We start from the raw sequence: 19,011 nt of genomic DNA, 5'->3' as shown, positions 1-19,011 counted from the left end.
GCAGTATCAAATAATATTAAAAAAATAAAATAAATAATGATAGCAAAAGAGCAAGATGCTCTAATTTTCTCAATAAAATATACGTGTGCATTGCCAGTGTATTTGAATGCATTCGTTTTTATTTATTTTGAAGTTTTAAAATACGCAATATACCATTACTACTAATAATACGTTTTAGTAATGATTGAAAAGGAAACGTATAACAAAAATACGTTTCAGAATGCGTTTTCCCACTTGTTTAGATATACATCGTTTGATTTAATTTCAGAGGTTTTACTTATCTGCAACGTAGCCTATTTAGTCTTTCTTCATTAATCTAATTTCGGTCTAAATGCGGAGGTGCTTATAACTTCAGTAATCCATCACAACATTCGCCGAGTTCGTACCGTTTAACTTTAATAGAAAAATATATAAAGATCCCCCTTGTTCCCTTGGGAGCCAATCAGATTTGCGTTACACGTCAATGCAACAGAATGGAGAGCGGAGCTACTGCGGATCAGTGCATATGGCATTAGCGGCCAGGGTGGGATAGGCAGGAGAGACGTTTCACATACAGTGCGAGAGAGAGTAACAGTCACCCCACTCGAGCACAACCTCGGACGATACGAATATGACTAGTCAGTACGACGACGATAGCCGCGACCGAAGCGAATGTAAAAGCAAGTCGCCCACCGTGCTTTCCTCCTACTGCATAGACAGTATACTGGGCAGAAGAAGCCCGTGTAAAGTCAGACAACTGGGAGCGCAAAGTTTGCCAGCGCCCGTCAGACAGGACCACGAGCAGTCGGCGGAAGGTAAGCGCCCTAACGCTTTGACGTTCTTTCTTTTACGCTGTTTTACGTTTTGCCACGAACAACGCATACAGACTTCGCGCGCATTTAACTTCAGAAACGTGCGGGCTACAGAAATAGCGTCCTGGTCAGAAGCGACACTTCTGCTTGTGAAAACAGAGTCCTGAAAGTTTAGAGAATCTCTCAAATCAAAAAAGAGAAAATTAAACGAGCAGCACTGAAATATTTCACTTGTTGAAAAAAAAGTTGTTGTTTTTTTTCAAAATGCTTTACTATTTTATTCACAATATTTTTTTAGCTCAGAAAACTAAAAGAAACCATAATAATTTCATTAGGCTAACAAAAAATGTTTTCTACCATGACAATCATTCAGTACCATGGTATATATATATATATATATATATATATATATATATATATATATATATATATATATATATATATATATATATATATATATATATATATATATAACCATATCATGACTATAGTACAGCATTGAAGACCCTGTAAAAATAACTTTTTATTTTTAACTGACAGTATAAAAACAAAAACAAATAAAACGTATGCATGCTGCAGCAAAAATGGTTCTTATGTTCTTTTCTAACCCACCCACCAAAAACATTTTTAAGAGTGCGTAATATTTACAACATCCCTAAAGCCGAACAGGTGAATGTCCGATAATAACGCTGTCTTAATTCACAGTGCATTAAAAAATATTATACTCTTTTATTTTCCCAGTCACCTCTAAAGAGAACTCGTTTGACGCAGACATGCACCTGCCGCCCAAACTGCGCCGGCTCTACGGCCCTGGGGGGAAGTACCTGGACTCCGGGAGGGGGTTTCACGAGCATCTAGAGAAGGGTGAGAGGGAGAGACTGCTGGACCAAGCCTGTGAGAGTCTCAAAATCAGCCAAGCGCCACAAGTCAGCATCAGCCGCAGCAAGTCGTACAGGGAGAACGCGCCCTTCAGCCAGAGCGATGAAGGCCAGAGCCCCGAGCACACGGCCCAGGAGCTGGTGGAGCTCAGCACGCTGAAGTTCGAAGAGGACGTGGTCAAAGAGGAGGCGTGCGGAGACGTCAGTCTGTCTCCCAAGGACGAAGAGAGCCTTCACAACGATGGGGATGTAAAAGATGGAGAGGACAGTGTGTGCCTGTCGGCCGGCAGCGACTCGGAGGAAGGGATGCTTAAACGGAAGCAGAGAAGATACAGGACTACCTTCACCAGCTATCAGCTGGAGGAACTGGAGAGGGCCTTCCAGAAAACGCACTACCCTGATGTGTTCACCAGGTAGATATACCGCTTATTTTGTTAGTTTTTTTTTTACATTGGGTTTTGTATTTTGACAACGATGAAAGAAAAAAAAAATGAAGTCTTATTATGGACAGAATGCATGTCTTAAAATAAACGAAAATACAATAAGCATTCCACACTATTAAATATGCATAGAAATAATAAGGTACATAATAAGGTATATTGTTGAATTCAGATCTGTATATATTTCAACGAAATGACATTGATCGCACGCTGATCTACAACCAACTTTAAATGATCCTTCCAATACAAATAAGCATTCGAAAAATAAACTATTTAATATTTAAATGAAAGATATTTTAGCATAGTTCAAATATTTATATATATATATATATATATATATATATATATATATATATATATATATATATATATATATATATATACACGAAAACATTAAATTATGGAAACATCAATCAATTAATAGCTATATTAATGCAATAGAAACCTTGTAGCCAATTCTTTTGTTGTGGATATATATTTCGTTTAGGAGCTAGTTTTTATTTGCTTTCGTTTTCCTAAAAAATAAAATACACCGGCTGATTGTTTTTTATCAAACCGAGGAGCCAATCGGCGTGACGGTCTCTTTATGTCTAGTCCTGCCCTGTACATTTTATTCTTATACGACTGATAGCCACATTATTCTCTATGGATCAGTTATCGCTGTGAACATTCGTGACCGTCAAAATAAATACATGTGAGCCTTAAAAGAGCACAAGGCCAGCAGCTGCCTACTTCAAACACAAACGTATAAACAGATAATTATAAATAATACATATCATATTTAAAACTAAGAAATTTAGGTTTGACTCTTCTAAATGGGTATTAGGCCCATTTTTTTGTTTTAGTGATAAAATGATGATTGTTGGGCTCGTGTTATTTTGGAGCAGCATTAGAAAAGTAAGCCATAAAAATGCCGCCAAGACAAATTTCAACTGTATAAACATGTCACGGTTTTAAATAAAATAAAATAACATAAAATTAGACCCTTTTTTATACGTACGCGATGTATTAGGCTAGTCTTTGTCCTTGTCATAGTTATAAAATTAAAATTAAATTACACTATTCTGTTTATTTAAAAATAAAATGTTGCTGCACAATTGATGTTCTTTATTTTAGAATGGAAATCACTTGATAATAAGTTTGAACATTAGTAATAATTTTGTTTTTGAACTTTATTTGAAAATGTTGCCCTACATTTATTCCTTTTTCGTATAGTCACGTTTCATAAAAGAAAAACAATCAATATGCCACACAACATAAGACTATCAAATAAAAAACATCAGTCTGCCTAATGACAAATTTACCCGAGGACCGTTTTTCTTTAACCAAAATGTTCGTTGTTGATCATGAAATATCGATGTTTATATTGACGTGGTGGATAATTGTCATAAATTTAGCCAGGTATATTTTCAGTAAATGCTCAATTGTCATATAATAGTCTAGATGCCATTATTTCCATCATTATGTTGTTACAGTCAGTGCACTAAAGCCTCGCCCAACGAAACGACCCATTATGAAAAACGTACAAGTTATCCGTTCGATTCTCATCAGCCTCAAATTGCTTTCATAGGTTTCTGACAATTTAGGCAAAATCTGTTTTCTTGCGATGTTTGTGGGTTCAAAAAAAAAAAAAAAAAAAAAGTCCCTGCACGCATTTTGATGATCTATATTTTCTATTCCAGAGAGGAGCTCGCGATGAGGCTGGATCTGACAGAAGCGCGCGTGCAAGTGAGTGCTTACCGTTCTTCCTTTCGAGCACAAAAATAAAACGCAGAATAGATCGAATTTAAATGCGTAATAATATTAACGAGCGCAGTATAAAACACGATCGAGGACCCTGACTCCATTCAGATGTTAAAAGCGTTTAAATTGCGGCGAATCGAGAGAAATTGCCTGTAATATGACAACTCGTCGACATTTTGAAGGTAAAGATTAACTAAATGATGTGAGCTTGCGAATTCTTGCAATTTGCTTACTTATAGACGTTAAGACAATATACCTAATGGTCTATATTTAATTTCATTTTAAAGTGACAATCGTAAACTTGGTTAAATGACCCTGTACGTCATGGCAAGGTCTTTCCTGTTATCGAAAGTTATTATACACAATAGAGCGAACATTTTAGCGGCAATTACACAGACGCCCCTGATTCATAAAAGCGCACTTAGCGAGAGAGCAAACACTGCTATTCCAGGGAGAAAATGGTGTTTGAATTCTCATCGCCGGCGCGGGGGAGAGGGAGGGGTAGGGGGATAATGCTATTTGATTTCCCATTTTGTGATTGCAATAGACCGGCATTGATCCGATGCTTTGCACTTGGAACGAGTGAGAGACTATTAAGGGTGTTTGCCACCCCTCCTTTCTCTATTCAAAGCGTGGCTCGCATGTTCAAGCCCAACTCTCATAACCAAAGAGACAGTGCAAACACGAGGAAGCTACCAGGGTTATTGGCCGTGTAAAACAACAGATGTCAATTTGGAGATGTGGGAGAACAAATCACTTAACAGGCTCGATCGGGAGGTGATAAAGCTAATAAATGCCCCGGGGGCCACGTAATGCAAAGCGGTTCGGAGCATGTGTGAGGGGGGCCGAGGTCCCTGTAGGTTTGTCTGTTGACACTTTCCTTCATTATGAAGTCCCTGCCTGCAGGTCGTGTTCTTGCCGCACAACCTGGTGGGGTTTAGCGGGACAGGAGGGGGATCGTGGGAAAGTTAAATAGCCTTTTCAAGCAACTTACATTTGGAGGAATTTAATTTAAAGTGCATTAATTGTTATTGGATGCCGTTCAGCTGTTATTCCGACATCTTTTGTTAACACGGCTCTTAATTACCACACTCCACCCCGTTTTTTGCTCTGCCCGAACCAGATTTTAATTAGCAAAGTTAGGGTAACAGACCGTAAGTTTGGGGCCATGTAATTACCCTTGACTTCCAGCCTATTTGTCACCTCATTAAAGCGAACCAAATATTGCACATGAACGAGAGCGACAAGCTCATGCTTAAACGACCATGCAGGCTGTCAGGTGGAATATTAATGGCTCTGGATCAGAAACATAAAGGGACAACTTCTCAAGGCCAACTTTTTAAGCGCGCTCTTCACTCCAAACTTAATCGCATTCATCTGAACACCAGCAGTTTATTAGTAAAGTTTGGATTTTAATGAGGCTTCTCTTCCAATTCTTAGGTTTGGTTTCAAAACCGAAGAGCGAAATGGAGGAAACGTGAAAAGGCAGGTGTCCAGGCTCACCCCACAGGCTTACCCTTCCCTGGGCCGCTGGCAGCCGCTCACCCCCTGAGTCACTACCTGGAAGGAGGACCCTTCCCACCTCACCCTCACCCAGCTCTGGAGTCAGCGTGGACCGCCGCAGCGGCAGCTGCTGCTGCATTCCCGGGCCTGGCACCACCTCCAAACAGCTCCGCCCTCCCTCCTGCCACACCCCTCGGCCTAGGAACCTTCCTGGGCACAGCGATGTTCAGGCATCCAGCCTTCATTGGACCTACTTTTGGCAGGTAAAGTCTATTTGCAATCACATGGTTCCAAAAATGTTTTCCAGTCGAACCACTGTAGGTTCTCCAAAAATCTTTTTCAGTCTAAATATCCTTTTGTGCAATGTCAAGATTGCACTGATGTTCTTTATGGAACCATAGATGCCAATAAAGAACCTTTATTTCACATTTAAATCACATTCGGCTAATGCTAATCCTTAAAATTAGCTGTACAATCGCTGGTGTGAGCATGAGTGCGGTGCAGTACATCACAGGAACTCTCTTTTCTCTTTAGACTGTTCTCAAGTATGGGTCCTCTGACCAGTGCTTCCACGGCTGCCGCTCTCTTGCGCCAAACTGCACCACCAGTGGAGGGTCCAGTGCAGCCGCCGACAACCCTGCCAGAACCTTCTTCTTCCTCATCCTCTACGGCCGCCGACCGCAGGGCATCCAGCATCGCAGCACTGCGTCTCAAAGCAAAGGAACATTCGGCCCAGTTGACCCAACTGAACATCCTGCCGTCCGGCGCCGCGGGGAAGGAAGTGTGCTGATCCTTCTCCTCAAAAACAAAACAAAATATTAAAGAAACCATCTCAACAAAAAGCACGACCAAATCCATATAGCACTAGCACACCGGAGACCCGTTCAACACTGGAGTCACTGCCAAGTCACTGCGCCTCCCACTGGACATCATCACTATAATTTACACAGTGCACCAAAACGTGTTTCAAAACCCCGAACATAGAGATTCTAAGTGTAACGTAGGCATCTCAGAGGGTAAGTTAGGGAGGCTGTGCTTGGTAAAGTCATTGAATCAGTCGGGTCTTTGGGTGAGGAGCAAATGTGGTAAAAGACACATTTACACCCACACAGAGAAGAATCATTGGAACCACACTGCAATACACAAAGAACTCAACATTTCTTCCTAGTCTTCTCTCAGTGCTGAAGCAGAGATGGGTCAATATGCCAAAGGGAACTGCCACAACCTGCTACCCATCCTGAAACGCATCCGTTCACGTTTGGCCCCAGTATCGGCAAAACTAATCAAATTTCTGAAAACCAATATTCAGCTTTAATTTCTGTTCGTTTCCAACTCTTATGTTAAATATGATATTTAGGAGAGAAAAAAAAATAATGCAAAAGAAATGCTTTGTTTTAAGGATGAACAATGTGAAAATCTAAACTTTAGCCTGTTTACTGATCTGTTAAGGGTATCCTGTATATATAGCTCTGTTTAAAAATGGAATGAAAATGGGGGCAAAATGACAAGAAAAAAAATAGTTTATTTCAAAAGATGTTTTGAGAATATGCTCTCGGTGTAGTACTGTAGGAATGGTTTCGCGTAGATTCATCCTTTGTTCGTTTGATTCAAATTTTAGATTTTTAGATGATTATTTATGTCTGCCCGGTAGAGAGCTTGAAATCCAGACCGGGAAGTTTTGCTATTCAGTGAGAATTTTCCCTGTCGCGCGCAGGGACCAAGTCGGAATAAAAGAAACTGGTGAAACATAGACCTTTCTGTATTATTTACAACTGATAAAGCGAACTGAATTTACTGAAACAATACTAAGTTAGAATTTTTTAAAAGGTTATCAATCATTTATGATTTTTATATTTAAAAAAAAATTATAATGTAAACAAACACCATTAGTAGGCGTAGGTCCATACTTGGAAAATTAAATATGCATGCGGTAAAAAAAAAAAAAAAAAGCAAATAAAACTACATTGTATACGTTTAAAATACTATATTTGATTAAATTATTATTAAATGTGTCGATCACAAAAATATGTTTCGTAATATAACTAGGCCTAATTTTTTCTTTTTTTTTAATCGTACATTCTTGAATAGCCGCTATTTTTTTTTTTTGTTTGTTTTGATGATGATGTTACACACTAATCTTTTACAGGCTAGTACCGATTTATAGCCATAAGAGTTTATTTCTAGAAGTAAATGGGCAATTATTCGGTGGGGAACCTGGAGTCACTAATAAGAGAAAACAATTTAAGTGGTCACTTAAAGCATGAATCAATTACCACAGCAGTTCAGTGTGGCTAACTGCAGTCATAAACATTCGTGCCGTGGAAAGAGGCTTTTTTTTTTGTTTGTTTCGGTTTGCTATAAACGATTAAAAATAATTTACGTCGAGCATAAGCAAAATAACGCATTTATTTCCATTTAGCCCGATGATGATATTCATGACGGCTCCATTCTTTAAGTCTCGACAAAAAGCGGCTTTTAATTATCCCGCCATCTCGTCGGTTGTAGGCCTTACAACTTGTAGAGGCGCTAAATTGGACGCAACATCTGTAAACGCCCAACTCCGTTAAGTCCCTTTCTCATTAATGAAGTAACAAGCAGTTTATCAAAAAGTCTTTCTTTCGAATTCCTTATTTAATTCCCCAAATCCCTCTCCGTTGGATCTCACGCGCGAAGCGATGCCATTACCGCAATCAATGCGCTCCATTCAAACGAAGTCATTTTCGCCCATTTGACCCGTCCATGGTGTCGAACCAAATCGCGTGAAATTACCTCAAGGATTAATTTTCTTCTTTATCGCGCGCGCCGCTGAAAAGATTCCTCCTTTCCTTGTTTTACCCGCGCTAATCCGTTTCATTATGACGCCACAAACAAGCAGGATCAGTGAAGATGGAACGAGCGGGTTGGGAGGCGTGGGGATCAGTGCTCCTATAACGCCCAACAAATTCTTCTCCTAAATATCGCGCGTTAAGGACCCCCCTCTCGCAACAAGTCCATATTAAACATGTTGGCATGCGAGAATGTGTTCAAAGGAGCATTAAGCAAAGGAAACCAATTTTCTCTCCAGTGCCGTACCTCCAAGCGAGGTGCGTAGACTTTTTCTCCCCCTTCTATTTGTGGAAGAGACCACTGGAGCGTGCAGCCCACTTCTGTTGGGATTTTTATGAGATTTTCCAGAATGCCTTAATCTTATTGTGAACATTATTAATGAATCGCAAACCAATTTGCTCGTAATATCTGGGGAATGCTCGCCACAATTGTAGAGGCACTGACCTGAAGTGCTTAGGGCGACTTTCTCTTTAACTCTTTCTTACAATGCACGAATGAATGAAGAAACGGGCTTTGTGGAGACTAAATTTGCCTCTATTTGTGAAGAGTGTGTAGGTGATTCATTGCCAACGTTCTGACCACAAAGTATGCTTCAAGAGTGCCAAAACACCTGTTTGGGAAGCACCGATAAAAATCAAAGGCACCAAGTCATTCCTGCAAAATGAGTGCATGCTCCACTTTCAAAACAAATCATATAAAATGGCTTTTAGCATTAATAAAATTGTATGTGTCTGGATGTATTGATGTCTTAAGGTTAATAATTGTGTAGCTATTTAGTCTCGTGCTCAAGGTCATGACTGCATTTATTAGAAAAAAATATACAGATATCAAGTTTTTTTAATCTGTAAATATGGTTTACTACAAAATCTTGGTAGCAGCAAAATCATCTTAACTCACAAGCCCTTGTTTATTGAGAGATCATTATGAAACGTTTTATGGAATTGTGCATAATTTTAAATCTCCTGATGATGGTAGCAGGGTGGATGACTTGTGTCTATTAGAATTTATATAAAATAAAGAATAAACGGGAGATTATTATTTTTTTTTTTCAAGTCAAAATGGCATCTTTGTAGGCACAAAAAATACTGGATTTTATTTTTTCTTGTCTCATTGGTAACTTTCAAAATCAATGTTTGCATGTTCCCAAGACATACTAAAAAACATGAAATATGAAAACACGCCTATACGGTGGGTTCATAAATGCATGGCAAAATTTCACATGCACTGCCTTGATTTTAGCTCACTGGGCTGTGCTTCAACAACCAGCGAATAATCACGCTTTTCCATCCCGACACAGCTCGAGACACCGGGGGTAGGTGAAAGCACTAAAGGCGCTTTGATGAGCCTTTCGTCTCCTATTGGAGCAGTAAAGTAAGAAATCACAGTGAAAAGGGCTGAATGGCGGGCCACTGGAACCCTGTCCCCTTTTGGTGTGCCTTAATTCCTTCGTCTCTTTTACCCTCATCCAATTAGTCCAGTGTATTAAGCGGTTTATCATCTCATAGCCTGCTATTCAGAGAAACAAGAGGAGCACTTTGCAATAGGGCCGGCTTTCCTTTTGACACCCACGGGTACTTACATATTCCGCGATGCCATGAATAATAGAGAAAGAATAGGGCACTAATTCCCTCATCAAAGAGAACCTTGTCCACCGCTTTGCTCAACACCACCATTCTGGTCAAAAAGACAGGCAATAAAGCTTAGCATAACAAAAACGAATCATTCTTATTAGCTTAGTGGGGTAAATTAATGCAAAGCCTCGTCTGCATTGAGTGGCCCAGTTTGAAAACAGCCTCCGCGGGCACGACAAAAGCGCGTTCGTGGTTAAAGGAATGTCCCGTTGAAAGCCCCACATCATGCAATGACTTAATCTCATAAAAGTGCGACATAACATTCGGGAACTACCTGCATCTGTTAAGTTCCGGAGCGCACATTAAGCTTAATGTATATATAGGCCAATATGTGTTTAATACATCAGCAGCAAAGGCCTACAATGTGCAAAATGCCTTCTGTCAGGCTGCGGACAGAAAGTAGCTCTTAAGTGTTGCTGCACTCTCCAAGGTCGGTGCCATTAGTCGCAGCCGTTTAAGGCGATTTTTTTTCAAGCATGGCATTTATGGAAATTGACATCTGATGAAATGGTTTAAGACATCGTCTAACTGTCATTATAAACACATGGAATGAGCGAGTGAAGCACCACATTCTTAAAACCGACTCGATTTAAGTGGACTAATCTCCTCGCTTTCACACACTCTTGGCTTGCCATTCTCCAGGTCTTGAAAATGGAGCCTTCCATTTGGAGAAGTTAACTCGCCCTCTTCAAATGTGTAAATGTCACCACTCCCTGCAGCATGGTGAAATAAAATAATCAAAAAGAGAGGGGGAGGAAAATGGGAATGTTTTATGAAATACTTTTATTGATGTTTCCGTATCCAAAACAATTAAAAATCTTGAGACACTTTTACAAACAACAAACGTTCGATATATGCAACGCAAGCTGCCACAACGATGCCATCTGTCTAATAAATTCACAACATACCAGCTGAGAGCATTTCAAACACGAGTTCAATCGTTCGAAACTCCACAAATCACTGGCTACCTCTGTATCATTGGCTAATTGCCGTGCTGTTAAAGATGAAGGGGGTAGTAGAGAAGTCATTACTGAACTAAGACCCCTTCAAACCGCTACAAGCCCCCCATGAACTTGCCTGTCATTACCCCTGATTGTTATCTCTAAAAACCCAGTGTGTGTGGTGCTACCGGGGGAGTGGGGGGCTGGGTTTGTGTTGAGAGCGTCTTTAGCCCCTTATCATGGCCATTTTACCACAGATTCATCATCGATTAGACCTGGACAAAGGCTAAATGGGATGGGACACAAGAACACAGATTAGAGCGAGAGACAGGTGCTCAAACATGGAAAGGTTTGGTGATTACATGCAGATTGACTGTGAGCTCGTCACCTTTGACCTTAATTCATGTCCAAGCCGTCAGGCACAAAAAACGCTGTCAGGGATTACAAATGCAAAGCGAGTCAGCTAGAAAATAGCATAGCTTACAGAATCGCAAGGTGTATTTACATCAGACAGAAATTAAAAGATGAAACCATAACAATGTACGGGTTCTCGTCGGTGGGAGGATAGGCATAAATATTACGCCATATCTGATTACCCAGATTCACTTTAGGACAGTTGGTCAATACTTGAGGGCTGTAAAGGCCTGGAAAAGTTTGGCGAGGTTGACCTCAGAGTATCCGCTTGTGGAGAGGACGCTGTCTGTTATATCCTTGAGCATGCTGTACACTCCTTTTTCTTCTTTACAGCCATTCTTGATTTTCTCTGAGAAGAGAATGAGAAACAATTTTAAATCACTCTTTTGATGCCATCATAATCCCCCCTTGTTCTTCCGTAGATCATAAAGAAGGCCATATATTTTCACTGTATAAACATTTTTATGTAGTATAAATAGAAGCATAATAATAAGCAGATATGGCAACAATGTTCATTATTACTTATTCTTCATTATTAAAAATCACAAGTTGTTAACATTATTTCATGCACTGAGATAAACTGTGAATAGTTGCATTTTTATAACTAACATTAACAAATACAAAAAATATATACTGTAATGAATGTATTGTTTAATGTTTGTTCATGTTAGTTACATACATTAAATGTTAATACATGACGTTATTGTCAAGAGTTTCTTATAATTTTATATAACTGACACGTATTTTGCTATGGCCAAACTATTAAAATAAAATTAATCGAATTACGGGAATAAAAAGTAAAAATCTGTATTAAGAAGCAAAATTTTATTCTCGTCATTTATTAAATAATACATAGATTTTTTCAATTCTTGGTGCAGGGTTAAAGTTTGATTAGTTAACATGTTATAGAAAATACAATCTTTAAAAAGTAATAAGTAAAACTCTACAAATTAGTGTATACCAAAAAGACTTTATTATACTACACTAAGTATACGGAAACAGCATTTTTTGAAAGCATGTCACCATGTGACATTTTCTTAACCACACATTTAGTGACAAATATATTTTAATCAGGTTTTCATTTACCTCCAACTACATGCAACTACAAAAAAAAAGCATGAGCGTGGCAGCAGGCAGGGATGGAGTGGATCCATAACGAGTCAAAACTGATACGAAAAGAAAAATATCAGTCATAATATCGAACTATGCTCACGGACATGTGCTTGAGGAGGTCTATCAAGTATCATTTCAAATGAAAGTCTTTGAGAATCGATAAGGAACCAGCAATCCAGGCAGTTTGAGGCTAGAGCGCTGGCGAGAGGGGCTAGGTGTCTGCAGAAGCTAAATAGACTCTTCTGCCAGGGGGCCACGGGGTCATGCAATCGGGTCGATATACAAGGTCATTTATCCCATCAGGAGGGCCTTCAATACCATAGAGACGATAGAGGAGTCACCGGCAGGCTAGCAGGACTGAATGAGAATTACAGACTGAATCAAAAGCCTTTAACCAAAGACTTTTGTTAAAAGCAAGTCTTTGCTTTGAGAAGAAAGAGCCAAGGCGAGTATTTAAATGAATCTACCTTGAGAATATGTAAATGCTCAGGCTGAAATATGACCCTGCATCTTTTTTTAACACAAAAAAGGTTTTTTTATGCTTGAAAGACGACTGAATCTGTGCCTCCTAAATGTTGCTGAACACCCAACTGGTGGTCTAGGACTCAATCACAGTCCATCTCCATTAGCAGGTGTAGTAGAAACAGAGTTACAGAGCTGCCCCATGGGGGAAGAAAGGTCAATCGCAGAAAGTGGCCAAACACGAACATCAAAAAAGGGGGATAGCATTCCAAACGCACCATCTGCAGAGCCGCTTACCATTATCGTGCACGCATTTTTACCTCTAGAAGAAAGAGACGTGAAAGAAAACAGAATGCTGGCACATGGAATAGGGAGAGGGGGACTATTTACCTGAGGAAAGAAAGAAAAAGGGGGGGCTAAAGAAAGATGATGATGCATGATCAAGGGAAAGCAATCATGTCATCATTTTTGAAAGGTGGGAGAAAATAATTTTTTTCTCTTTCCCTCTTTCTCCTCTCCTCTTCTTCATTCTTTTCCCTCAATCACTGTGTGTAGAATGTATAAAAGAAACCTAAAAGCCACAGAGGTTGTCAGAGACCTCGCGTTCCCTCCCGGCCCGGCAGGGGTCGCGTTTAAAATAAATAGCATTTTTAAGAGGGAGAAAAGATGTGAAGAGTTAGTGAGGGACGACGTGAGAAAAAGAGCGGAGCAGACAGCAGAAGAAAGAGAGGAAAGAACGAACGAAAAAAGAGAAGGCGGCGAGGACGGCGAGAAGACAGTCCGGAGAGAGAGAGAGTGTATCAGCTTCCATGTGCTCTAACAAGGTGTAAATACAATAACAAGCATGTAATTAAGTGAGCATGATGAAGTTAATGGGGATCATACATTCCATTTGGGCTGCTTATGAATATTCTATTAGATGTTATCAGGCAGCTGGAATAGCTTTTAATTTAATCATCATTCCGAGCAGAGAAAAGTTCTTTGTGCGAGTGTAATTGCACAGAATGAATAATTGATTTGACAATCGCACCCGCGGATTTCCAGCAGCTCAAGGCAGGCAGAGCGTGGGGGAGGAGGGCTGGGGGAGGGCACGCGCGTCGTGCCCTGAAGAGGTTGCCGAGGAGCTCGCCTGCAAATTGAGCACTATCAGTACACAGATAAAGGACAATTTCTATTTTATCAATGCAGTGAAATTACATTACTGCCTGAACATAATCACACTGCCCACACTTAAGAGGAGACAAGGCAGAGAGGGAGAGCGAATTAGAAAGAGCAAGAGATACAGAGAGCGACCGATGCAGAGAGAGAGGCAGAGAGAGAGAGAGAGAGAGAGAGAGAGAGAGAGAGAGAGAGAGAGAGAGAGAAGGAAATGGAACAGAGGGAGCAAAAGGGCTTGCCTAAAAGACGTTATGAATTGCTCTTCATGAAAAGAATGAAATCAGAGTTCAACATGATTTGGAAGTCATTGATATGGGATATCTAATTTTTTTCCAAACTGCAGAAAAAACTGTTTTATTATGGAAGGACTCCTGCCGTGCATGAAATTGCCTCCACATTTAACTCAGTAGCTGCAATCAGGCGGAGGACTGTGGTTTACATGTAGATCAGACTCGGAGTCTGCATCTAAATGTCTCTCATTTCTCACACGAGTATGCACCGATATACACAAAGAAAAAGCACCCCACGCACGCTGAGTGCAGACACAATGCATGTGTGCGATATAATCCGCTCACAGAGGCAATGAGAACGTTGGCAAAGAAGGTTGGACAGGAGGATCATCGGAGTCAAACGGGACTTTTTGATTCATTTTTACTGTCAAGGCCAGAGACTGCAGTGGCTCTGTAGATGTACATTACATTACAGTTTGTACAAGAAGTGAGGTATAGAGGTGCCTTAATTTAATGCATTTAAATGTCACAACTGAATTAAAAAAATTTTTTGGTCTGACCTCTAAATGGCTATTATGAATATTACACAGAAGCAAAAATGTTCAGTACACAAAAAAATTATTTTGGGGGAAAAGGAGAAGTTAATAACAGCAACCATAAAAAAAAAAAAAAAAAAAAAAAAAAGTAAAACCGGATGGTAAATTATTGCTATTAGCAGTTAAATAGGTATAAAATATCTACAAGCAAACATAGCATTAACACTCCTTTAATTCTATTATTATGTATTTGAAACATTAGCATAAAAAATATCCTTAAGCAAACATTTAATGAACATTAAGTTAATATTACATATTAAAAAAACACAAATAGAAATAAATTGATTCAAAGACTACGTACTGTACAAATATAAAACTATTTTAAAATATTTTATGTAGATATAATAAAAAGTATATAATATAAATATTATAAAATTGTATTTTATATCAAAATCTATGATATCTTAATATGAAATACACAATGCAATATCAATTGTGATAAAAATTATACATTTTAAAGTTTAATTTTTATATATAATAGAGTTCAAAATGAAAAGCTCCAACCCATACTCCTATGGAAATTCAGAAGAAAGTATAGGCTACTGTCTCAGCCTAAAATACACGAGAATGTTTTGTGTATTTATTAATTTTTTTTTTGTATTTTAGAATTTTATGTTATGTTAATATTGCAATTATATAAGTGTAAGAGCCATATATTGTAAAACAACTGCACTGTAAAATTAAATATTTCAAAAAGGTATATCATTTTTGCTTTACATTACAGCAGGGAAAATACAACACCTCTTATTTCTACACTTGAAAGATATTTTGAATTTGGATTGCAGTAACATTAACCATTTATGCCACTAGCTGTCAGCAATTCAAACGCCACATTTAAGCTTTTATTTGGTTGGAAACAGCAGTAGAACTTTTATTTTAAAGGACAACTCCAGCTTTAGTGAAAAATGGCTTACAAAAATGTGTCTCAATACAAATTTAGTGAAATCGTCTACTGCAAAAAAGCATAACTAGAGGCTGTTGCGTTCCCAAATGTACGCTTAACTCAGAGCACATGCAATAAAGAGTTCACTGCATTCACTGAGATCTGAACTGTTGTGAGGCACAGAAAAAACACTGAATTGCAAGCTGATCGCCAGAACGAAGTGAGTGCTTCTGGGTTTATTTCACTTGACAGATACTGTGCCAAGACATAATAACGGCCCAAAACACAATGTTAAAGACCTTTTACATTAGAAAAAAGAAGTTTAAATATATTTAAGAAATTGCACCTTTTTTTTGCCCGGAGACCACGATCACATAAAGCCAGTTTTGTCACTGCGATTCCACAATATTGATAATACCATTATATCCAGTAACATATAATATACTACATATGCATATATCAAATTCTACATTATTCTATATTTTTTTAAAAATGTAAAAAAAGTAAACTTTTCAAAAAGAAAGCAACAAAAAAAGACCAAACCGCCCACACAAAATTGGAGATTAATTGCATTAATTATAAAATGAAGCCAAAATGACTGAGATTAATGAAAAGCCAACTTTAAACATTCCCAAGATGAAAATGAACTACATCAGTCTTTAAAACAACATGTTCGGTGGTTTGAATCTGGCATTGTGAGTGGAGGTGAGGGGACAGGTTACAGACAGTGATTTCCTTGGATATAGATACTTCAGAAGGCATTTTCTTTCCTTTACCTTACTCTCTGTGTGCGCGTGTGTGTGTGAGAGAGTGAGAGTGTGTATTTGTGTGAAGGGGGGTTGGGAGGCCAATTTCCATCAGTCTTTTCTCTCTGAAGGAATCAGGTAATCTAGTGAGGAAAAGACTGCAAATGGATAAAGCACTGACCAGCAATTTCACCATCAAGCAACAGAGGGATGAATTCACCACGGCCCTCCTTCCATCACAGCCCTGCAATGCATCCAGGCAGAACCAAACCACAGCACCACCCCTGGCCAAGACGTCACACTGCAGCTCGTCCAAACAAACTCCTTCAAGGTAGCATGTAATTTTAACTCCTCTCCGGGCTTAACTTCCCAGACCGACCAAAAGGTTCATTCACCCCTTCTCATTGTTCAGGCGCCTTCCAGCGGCTGTGGCCAAAGACAGCTGGAGACTTCTAACCTCCAGCCTCGGCGTCCAGCAGAAACGGCTCTCTCTTGCTCAATCTACCAGCAACGTACGTCTCCAGTTATCTAAAGCTCCACAATAACAGCGGAGCAGACAGAATAGGGGGAAGATTGGTTTTTCTATTGTGCTGCTGGTCTGGCATAATGCCCACTTTAAAAGCAATTCCTCCGTCATCAGAGACAGACAGAAAATCTGGCAGATACGACACTAAATGTCTCATGGTGTGAGGGGGAGGTGGTTGGTAAATTACGAGAAGGCGTGTGTGTATGTGTGTGTGGGAAGAGGGCAGCTAAAAGTTTTCTGAACTGTACTTTATTCCACTATCGCTCCCGAGCGTTTCCATCGGCGTCAACAGCGGCAGACCGCAGCTCAACCCTCTACCTTTGTTCGCGGCGCTCTTGTAATTGGTGCAAATGCACTGAAGAAAACACACTTCGGTCGAGGATCGTAACAAGCTTCTAGAAAGATCTACAAACACAACCTTCTAAGCCCTTGTGTGGTTTATTGCCATGTTATTATTATTTTCATTTTACCATTAAATCATCCAATGATACGCAGGATGTGCCTGCCATAACTGGCACAACTAACCTGCTGTTAGTCTCACTGATCTACACATCTATTAGCAAATAGATGAGACCATCAAAGCATTATGTCAATATGTATCAGGGTTATTACACCAACCAACATTTTACACAGACACAGAAATAAAACTGCAAACTAACTTTTTCAGGAACTAGTTTTACTAAAACTGAAATAAAAAAAAAAAACACACTAAAAACTAATACACATTAGGGCTGGGCAATATATCACAATATTTTCATGGGTATCTCATCAGTAAAGCTGGTTCTTTGTTTAGCAGTAAATCTCCAGCTGTTTTCGAATGGAGCTGCAGTTAATACACAGAGGCGTAGATCACTGACAAGCTACACAATATCGCATTCAGTTTTGAGAGTAATTAATTTTTGATATTGAACGCGATATTGTCAGTGTCAGCTTTAGTGTCAGCTTGTCAGAGATCTACGGCTCTGTGTATTAAATGCAGCTCTTGAAAACAAGTGATGGAGATTTACCGCTAATCTAAGAACCGGCTTTATTGACAAGATGAGCATGAATATATCGTGCAATATATTGCCCAGCCCTCATAAACAGAGAACAATTATATAGATAAAAACAACAGAGACATACTGCAAACTCTATAAAACTTTGCAACAATATTACAGGTAAAATACATGGAATTTTAAAATAACTGCATTCAGCCATTTACTCTGATGTCTTGTGACTTCCGACAAGCACAAATTCCATTGCACAAACAGACTGCAAACATTACTAACCTGTGACCACCATTACTAACAGGCATTAGAGTAGCTCTTCACTGACTGGATTAGGTGAAAGTCTTAATGGTGAAACAATTAAAAGTGGGTAGAATTTTACAAATTCCAGGTTGAAACCAATATTACTGTCGTATCTTCATCATGTACTAGCTACATAACCTGCTGTAAATAAACCTGCAGTACATAAATACGAGAATGCTGTAATAGACGAGGTGCCCAGTGCGAGACAGTACATTCAGAACCCCTATAACGGCAAAGTTACATCCCAGGGTCTAAATAAGAAACTGGACCAGGTAAAAGGAAGTACAAGCCATGCAGCCCTGTAATTTCACCCCTAGACCCCTGTAAACCCTGCGGTCTATAATACAGTAATGTGTAGTATTATAGTGAGAGGGGAGATAACCGTTCCAAGGCTATACTTCAAAGCCGTGTGTGATGTCCTTTACTAATCTCACAATATACACGTGTATCTGGCAGAGCTACATGTATAAAGAAAGATGCAAATCACTAAATGCAACTAGAAAGTCCAAAAGTCCAAATAATAAATGGAATAAACAAATGGTTTCTGAGAACAATTGTGAAGAGAAAAAAAAAAAAAGAGGAGGAGGAGGAGGAGGACAGGAGTAGTAACGTCACCTCTCATTGCGCCTGGTGAAAATCAGGGCTAGAGGGTTAAAATCACTCCTTCAGGAATTAGAGCCCCGGCTGCAGTGATGGGCAGTGTGGCTGACAGAATGCTGCAGATTGGCCACAATTACTCGTAGAAACAACAGTCGGGAAAAAAGTAAAGAAATAAAATTCCCCGGAGAAGCCAAGTCTATAATCATGTTAGGCCCCCGCCCCCCGATACACTCTCCCCTCG

General features: G+C 39.3%; 2 protein-coding genes across 2 annotated transcripts in view; one reads left to right on the top strand and one right to left on the bottom strand.

Annotated features, from left to right (window-relative positions):
- Positions 1–498: 498 nt before the first annotated feature.
- Positions 499–7,164, top strand: arxa (aristaless related homeobox a). Its single transcript, XM_043225811.1, has 5 exons — positions 499–794; positions 1,533–2,082; positions 3,792–3,837; positions 5,293–5,618; positions 5,890–7,164. Exons 1-5 carry the CDS (start codon positions 611–613, stop codon positions 6,143–6,145), a joined length of 1,362 nt encoding a protein of 453 aa, XP_043081746.1. The 5' UTR covers positions 499–610; the 3' UTR covers positions 6,146–7,164.
- Positions 7,165–10,578: 3,414 nt separating this feature from the next.
- Positions 10,579–19,011, bottom strand: part of pola1 (polymerase (DNA directed), alpha 1) — a 44,896-nt gene continuing 36,463 nt past the window's right edge. The window contains exon 37 of the mRNA XM_043226914.1: positions 10,579–11,516. Within this exon, the coding sequence (XP_043082849.1) occupies positions 11,374–11,516 (143 nt within the window). The 3' untranslated portion in view covers positions 10,579–11,373. The remainder of the gene's footprint in view (positions 11,517–19,011) is intronic.

Source organism: Puntigrus tetrazona, chromosome 24 (assembly GCF_018831695.1).
Source record: "Puntigrus tetrazona isolate hp1 chromosome 24, ASM1883169v1, whole genome shotgun sequence".
Taxonomy (NCBI): Eukaryota; Metazoa; Chordata; class Actinopteri; order Cypriniformes; family Cyprinidae; genus Puntigrus; species Puntigrus tetrazona.
The sequence above is the reverse complement of the archived record's forward strand: the minus strand, read 5'-3'. Positions and strand labels throughout refer to the sequence as shown.

Coding starts and splice junctions, on each gene's coding strand:
- arxa (XM_043225811.1), top strand. CDS start 611: ATGACTAGTCAGTACGACGACGATAGCCGCGACCGAAGCGAATGTAAA. Junction 2,083..3,791: donor TACCCTGATGTGTTCACCAG/GTAGATATACCG, acceptor TTTCTATTCCAG/AGAGGAGCTCGCGATGAGGC. Junction 5,619..5,889: donor ATTGGACCTACTTTTGGCAG/GTAAAGTCTATT, acceptor TTTTCTCTTTAG/ACTGTTCTCAAGTATGGGTC.